Raw genomic sequence first — 7,921 nt, 5'->3', positions numbered from 1 at the left:
TAGTTGATATATCAACGGAATAAATAGGTTGACAAATGTATAATAATGATAATATATAAATTATCAGACAGAGTAATAACAAAATCTTTAAAGTTTACAACTAAATTTAACTCTGGGTCTTTTCAACATTACAACTATTTAAATGTGTACATTTAACACTCGTGACGCACTGTTACCCTTTCTGACAGGTCGTTTTTAAACGAACAATAATATACGTTTATAGATTGTATCTAAGGAAATTTATACGCATTTCAATTCCTTTACACAAAAACCGGATAATGTTTTAAACACATAGTAAGTATGATATATATTGAACTGATATCACATATATTTTATCAAGTTTATCAGTATTATAATGACTCTAACTTGTGTAGTGTGTGTGTTTGGAGTGTAGGGCAGTTCGTCCTTGATAGTTACTTAGAAGGAATGTTATAAAGGGTTGTAGTTAAATAGAATGGTATGTATCATAAGTTAAATATAGGATGTTTAACTACATTTCAAATATATTACCTCAATGTATTACAATACTTAAATACGAAGCTGGGAAAACGAAATCAAACGAAGTGATACCCGGATTGTCAAACAGGTAGTGTTGTATACTATTTTTACTTCACCAACATAGATAATAGTTATCAAACATGTCAAAGGTAAACAATGAATAATTTACAGTACATAAATCATTCGAAACTTCAAGATAATATAATTAGACCAACCCAATATAATAACTACAATGTATATATCACTGCGCTATAAAACAATCTAAAAATCACATTCTTATATTATAAATTCAAAAAAAAATATTTATTAAATGCGATTGTTGAACAATGTATTAAAACGCAAAATTAATTATTTTGGTATTTGGACATCATGCATGAAATATAAACAATAAAACAAATACGAGGTATAATCTTTCGCGTAAAATGTTCGATATGATCATATTTGTAAAGGTATGACATCTTCAATTTTCAATTGAAAGATTAGTTTGTTATACATTTTGCCAGTCAAACACTATTGTATTATTGAAGTAATAATTCCCACGAATAAGAAACGATCTTGGTAGTTTCCCTTAATCCTGAACCTTCAACATCCCAAACAGGAAAGTCAGGGTTTTATAAGAACTTGAATACTGGATTACTTTATGACGAATTGGGACATCAAATAGTGTCATTTTCGTTTTTCTTTCAAATTCATCCATTTGTCCTTACGTTTTTGTTTTCTCTCTAAAGTAAGTATACTAGTCCTTGTGCCTTATTTACTCGGGAGCTTATTTATATATATACATCTCTGGGACGAAATTTCACTTACAATACCTTTATAACAATTAGTTGTAATATAATTATAAATATACAAACACTATAATTTACTCTACTATTAAATAACCCAAAAGCTAATCCTACTATATTTCCTAGAAATTGTAGCGTCTATACAACATGTACGAGATATTATCTTATCCAATGGGATTCACTCCATGTAACTGGATACGATTACTTTATCAGTGAACAATGCATATTCAAATATATCTGATATGTAATGAATTATTTATTCGGCCTATTACTGGTACGTGAATAATTGTAGATAATTGTGTTTGCATTTGTTTATTTACAAATCAGAAATCAACAATGTGAATAGAATAATAAAATTAAACTGTTCATATGTTTTAGATATACACATACTCATTGGAAGATAAAAATAGTTCAGACTTATACATGTTATATATAAATAGGGAAGTAATTCAACGTATTTCCTTGTATAAAATTGAATGATGGAAATTGATAACCAGATCATCCAGTGTAGTGTTGATGCATCATGTAGTAGGCATATCATATGTACTTCAAAAAGTGATTTTACTGATACAGATGTTATATCAAAAGTTGAGAAGTCGGAAGGTTTACCTGTATCAAATAATGAAAGTAACATACATTATGTTCAAAATGGATGTGCTGGTTCAAACATACTTCATCCACACGAAACAGTGATTTACAGTCAACGTGCACCACAACAAGCAAATGTTGAAAAGAAACGACAAGTCCTGTTAACACAACATGCACAAAGACACCATGGTATCAAAAATGAAAATAGAAGTACTCGACGTGCTAAGTTTAGATCATACTCAAAATATTGTATTAGGGAACAATCTTTTATTGGTTGGATATCAGATTGTGTTCTCCCTATATGGATGTTTGCTAAGGCAGGTTTCTTTTACAAAGGTAAATATAAACTTAACGTATTGTACATGTACAGCATAGTGCCATACACGAGTCCACTTTTTAATGGATGACAATAAGAATGAAAATGTTGAAAGAACTTTAATAAAAAAAAAAACCTCACGAAACAAGTTTTATACTTTTGATATTTTGTTATGCCACCCTTCTGAACTAGAACTTGTCTGTAGCTACGTGGGAGGCTTGCATAAATTCTCTGAATATAAAATGATGGCACTTCTAACCAGGCACGCAGTAATTCTTAAGGTCTTCAACGTCACGAACCAGGAAAAGTGTATTTTTTATTCTATTCGTCATCAGAGACCAGACATTTTCGATCGGGTTCAAGTCGGGTGATTGTGCAGGTCAGGTCGTTTGTGGTCTTTGGTTGTGCCTTTTCCATTTTTCAATGCCAAAATGTTTGGTTACAACTTGCCATAACTTATCGTCTACTATTTTTTTTATATACTTGACAGAGTTCATATAACCATTTACCATAGCTTCATAATATGTTATACATCCCAAGACCATAATATTACGATTGTGCAACATATTTGAAGCATTTAGGTCTCCAAATGTCATTTAACTTCCTCCAATCTTCAGTGTACCGTCATGTTTGATCACATTCGTCATCTTATCTGTAAATATAATTTTTTTTTCAAATGATTGTTAACAGTCCAATGAAGTTAATTATACAATAAGCAACTCTCTATTTTTGATTTACAACCCTGATGACAATTTTATTCCGAACAAAATCGTCTGGTGTACGCTAATTCATGCAACTTTAGTTGAACAGTTCGTCTGTATACTCCAGCGGGTGTACGAGTGTTGAATTTCTTAGTGGCATCCTTTAGGGTTGAACTTAGAGACGTTTTCACCATCCGTGACAAAGTGTTTTCTGCCTGTTAGGTGACAAATTTTCTCCTTACACTTCGTGACACAATTTCTGTATTACCTCGCATCCGTCAACGCTTTAAAAGCCAGGAAATTGTGGAATTAGCGCTTTCAAAGCTTTTCACAACACTGCTTGCCCGATTCCGGTTAAAAATTCGTATGTATAAAGTCAAGTTCGAGTTATTCGCCTTTGAACATGTTATTGATTTTAAGTTACATAACATCTGTAATGACGTTCTTAAAAGTCGGACACCAAACATCTAATCATCATCTAAAAAGTATAAACAATACATCCGTCAGTCAAATTCAGTCTTCAGGTTCATTTTCAGACTATTCCAATGTTGGAAATGCAATATTGATCCGTATAATTGCTTACATCTAATGCAGACTAGCAATCTGAAGACGTTTTTTGAAAAGAATGTATACTTATGACTATTGAATGTATGTGATCTTAGAGTGAACAAATCTTAATTGATTGCTTAGGTGGATAAGTATGGAAATTGACCGAAAGATTAAAAATTGGTCAAAATGCCCTTTTCAAAATTTGTTTTCTGATGTACTCTTTTTAAAATGGAAAGTGAGTCGATCTTTTACATCAATTGGTGTTATAGTTTTTCACGAAACATCATAATGAAATTTGCACAGTTTAAGTCGCGAAGGGAGTTTCATTGGTAAATTGCTCTGTCTATATTAACAGAATTGAAACAAAACTATAAGTGATTTTGAAATAGATCCAACCTGAGCAAATTTATGTTTGACGTATCTAATTTTAATCCATGTAAATGTTTAAAAGCATTAGTCTGTTAGATGTCACTATGAATATATAATTTGGTAAATGTTGTTATTGGTATTTCCTAAAAGACTCTCTGCAGAAGCGACAACAATTTGACCCTGCGTTCGACTTAAATGATTGTCATGTTGAAAGCTGGAGTGAACAGGTTTAAAATATAAACATGTGTTGATAAAATAGGATATGAAGCAAGAGTATCAACTCATTTTATAAATTAACATCTTGTACCGCTGCCAATAAGACAACCCGAGCCAATTATTATAATGATAATAAACTCATCTTACAGGTAGATACCAGGATTTTGTATTTACGCCAGATGCGCGTTTCGTCCACAAAAGAATCATCCATAACGTTTAAATCCAATTTTTTTTTTTTAAGAATTTATTTTCTGTATTTGGGATATTTTGTAATGATCATGTAGACACTCAGTCGTTAAGGATCTTGTCTTAGTCTTTATATTTGTCAATATATATATATATAATATCATTAACGGTACCAATTGTTCTGCACCAGATGCGCATTTCGACAAAACATGTCTCTTCAGTGATGATCGTGGCCAAATTATGTAAAATCCAAAGCATTATATAAAAGATGAAGAGCTATAATCCAAAAGTTCCAAAAAGTTTAGCCAAATACGTCAAAGGAATCAGAGCTTTGCATGAGGGAGATACATTCCTTAATTTACAATAATTTTTAATATTTTGTAACAGCAAATTTAATACACAAACAAATCCGTATTGTCATGTCAGTACCGGAATACCCTCTTGATACCCTCGGGGACTATCAGTCTACCAGCAGAGGTATCGACCCAGTGGTAGCATTAACATTAACGGTACCAATTTTGCACCAGATGCGCATGTCGACAATACATGTCTCTATCTGTCTTTGTGTAACCGTTGTTTATGCCTCACATCTCTTGTCATTGCAATTGCTATTTCATTGTTGTTTGTATTTCTGTCTCTTTTTTTACCATTAGCAATTTATCTTGCACATGATTCTTGTCGCACCTTATATAGGTATGATTCCATATACGATAGTTAATGTTTGAATGATACTTATTTTAACTCTTTATTTCACATGTTTCAGTCTCAATTTATATGAAAGTTGTTTTATATGGCACATGAACACGAATTGGCACTTATGCCACCTGTTTGGGTTTTTTTTTCATGTTAAGTAAATCAATTCCAAACAACGATCAACATGATCAATGTCGAATCTGCACTGTTTAGGTAAACAAAACCGAAAATCTTAGAATGCAATTACTGACATGTCAAAATAAACTAGTCAATGTAATTTGGAAAATGGCATTAATTCAGTTATACAAAGTTTAAACAGAAATGTAGTATTAAATGTTTTAACCTCCGCTATTAATGTATACAGGATTTGGTGACATCGTGGCTTGTTTTGAGTGTGGAATTATACATCGAAGATGGCAAAAGGATGACGATCCTGTCAAAACACATATTATGCTGCAACCAGATTGTCCGTATATAATGGATCTTATAGAAGAAGGCATACAATCATGTGAACAGCTCCAGAGATTTGGAAGCTGTAGTGAGGTAAGTTACAAGTTCCAAGTGCTCTACAATTGGCGATCTTGGAAAACAATCTAGCCTTTTCTACCACCATACTAAAGTAAGAAAGTATCTATAAAAAAACACCTTTTTGCACATCATCTAGTATATACTGCTTATTAAAAGCTACAAAGCATGGTTATTCATATTAATGTTAGATAAGACAAACACTTCCACTTGCCCTATTGGCAGGGAATAAGTAGGTTCGAGAGGGTAAATATTCCCTACATAAAAATGATAATTATTTAACCTCACGCTGGATCAAAGGGTACATCCGCAAATGTGACATTTGTGATACGCAGTTAAGAGTGATGGGACAATTTCCTAAATCAAATGTTTTAGGTTACTTTACACCGTTTTTCCTACTCACTTCTTTTCGTCCGTAAAGAATTTTACTGAATTAGGTTGACTATTTCAGAAAGCTGAATTGATCAATTGAGAACATTTCGTACATGTCGTAATGGAATGTAATTGAAAGCGCTGCTTAAGTGGAGCCGTTTTCTATATAATGCAAGCTAGCCTGATATAGTAAAATATTGAAACAACAGGACATTTTTATGTCATTATTTAAACGAAACAAAACGTTATTAACTGTACATTAATGTAAGCTTTTCTAGAGATGCTTTCCTTATCTTTTTTCCTAAAAACTACGTACAATATATACATAGTGACTTATTCCATTTTAGAGTTTCGAAATGAATGGTAAGTAATTAACCGTTTAGACAAATAATTGTCTTAGACGTTCATAAACTTTTATATTTAGTTCTACCATTTCGAAAGTAAGGATTTATGAAATCTGAACTTGTTTTGTTATGTAATATATAAAAAATCTACAAAACAATATTACATGTTTAGACTCAAAATCTGCTTTTATGTCAGTACTTGATTATTCTGGAAGCCAATGTTCAAATGTTAACGACCAAGTAACATTTTGAAATGTGGCACCACTACAACGAAGTGATATTTGTTAAAGTTGGAATGAGTAAAGTTTATATTACTTTAAATGTTGTTTCTTACTCTCTTTGTTCACTTAAGGGAAGAGTTTCAGAGTAGAGTATTACATTATACATTTTGAAAACACATTTGACGAAATATTATTAAAATCAACTAAATTCAAATGTAAGCAGCCACAGTACTATGCAAATATTGATGTATTATCGAGGATATTGAGCAAGCAGTTATTGAAAAGATAAAACTATTCCTTCAAGATAAGGGCTACATAACAATCTCGAGTTTTAATTTTTATAAATGATTAATTCGAACATAGAAAATGTACTGAATAAAGAACAATCTTGAAAGGCGTCTATATATAAGAGATGATATACAATATTTTATTTCTTCAGATGCTTCTGAAAGATCAAATAACGTTGCAACTATGTATTCATCTTCGAGCTTAGTAGAGTCGCCATCAAATCCCAGACTACAGTGCAAAGTTTGCCTGGTGAATGCACTGCAGATTACGATCCAACCATGTGGTCATTTTGCCATATGTCAAGACTGTTGTTCTCGTCTTAAACATGAAAACAACAGGTGCCCTATTTGCAGAGGACCAATAGACAATACCGTTCGCACATACGTCCCCTAAGAACATTTACATAGTATATATCCAGTACTCAACGAAAAGACAAAGAGAAATATATATATATATATATAGCTTTAAGTTTGTCAACAATTTAACAAAAATATTTCAAATGTTTTGTGTTCCTTATATCTGCTGTGATTTAAATAAGAATACCAGCATAAACGTTACCACAATATAGAAAGTATTTTAGGAAAACATGTATCAGAAATTCCAAAGATAAAGGACAAGGTTACAAAAAGTCTAACTACGTGTCATTGATAAAGGTGTATAATTTTTGTTTCGATACCAACATGCATACTACTTACACATCATATGACATTCATTTATCTCTTTATTAACCTTTTCATTTCCCCAAATATTAGTAGTGGGTTTTTTTTTCTTATTTGTACAAACAAATGTTGTATTACTATGAATAGATGTGGTACATGTATGTGCGCCCATGAAGCAATAACCAAAACAAAACATACTATGTATGATAAAAAAAACACACATGCATAATTATTCGTCTTTTTTACGATATGTCAGGTTCTACTTCGCCATGAGTCTAGATGTTTCTTATTGTTTACTCATGATTCTTGTCTTCAATTCCACGATCTTCATACTCTTTTACTTGGTATTTAATTGGGTATTCAATTTTTGTTCATTCGATTGATTATAAGACGTACTGAGCCAATGATCTTTAATTAATGTTTCAGAATCTATGTTTTAAGCAGGCTCGAGGGTTCAAAAATGTTAGCAAAATTTTAAACATTTTATTTGTCATTACAAATTTAATTTGTTTTGCTATTAATTGTTATTTAATAATTTGGTACAAAAAAAATCGATTTGTTTTTATCCTAGATGACTTTTAAAATGTATATGAAAATGATATTGAAAAAGG

At 31.4% G+C, this 7,921-nt stretch overlaps 1 protein-coding gene across 2 annotated transcripts; it reads left to right on the top strand.

Moving 5' to 3' along the window:
* Positions 1 to 319: 319 nt before the first annotated feature.
* LOC143052821 (uncharacterized) lies at positions 320 to 7,094 on the top strand. 2 transcript variants are annotated; one of them, XR_012971260.1, is made up of 5 exons: positions 320 to 457; positions 1,662 to 2,207; positions 5,266 to 5,444; positions 6,146 to 6,161; positions 6,803 to 7,094. XR_012971260.1 is itself a non-coding variant. In XM_076225929.1 (4 exons), exons 2-4 carry the CDS (start codon positions 1,760 to 1,762, stop codon positions 6,854 to 6,856), a joined length of 681 nt encoding a protein of 226 aa, XP_076082044.1. In that variant the 5' UTR covers positions 320 to 457; positions 1,662 to 1,759; the 3' UTR covers positions 6,857 to 7,094. The 2 variants fall into 2 exon arrangements, 1 of the variants encoding a protein (XP_076082044.1); XM_076225929.1 differs by lacking the exon at positions 6,146 to 6,161.
* The last annotated feature ends 827 nt before the right edge of the window (positions 7,095 to 7,921 follow it).

The sequence above is a fragment of the Mytilus galloprovincialis genome, chromosome 11, assembly GCF_965363235.1.
Source record: "Mytilus galloprovincialis chromosome 11, xbMytGall1.hap1.1, whole genome shotgun sequence".
Taxonomy (NCBI): Eukaryota; Metazoa; Mollusca; class Bivalvia; order Mytilida; family Mytilidae; genus Mytilus; species Mytilus galloprovincialis.
Note: the sequence above shows the minus strand (reverse complement) of the source record. Positions and strands in the feature narration are given on the sequence as shown.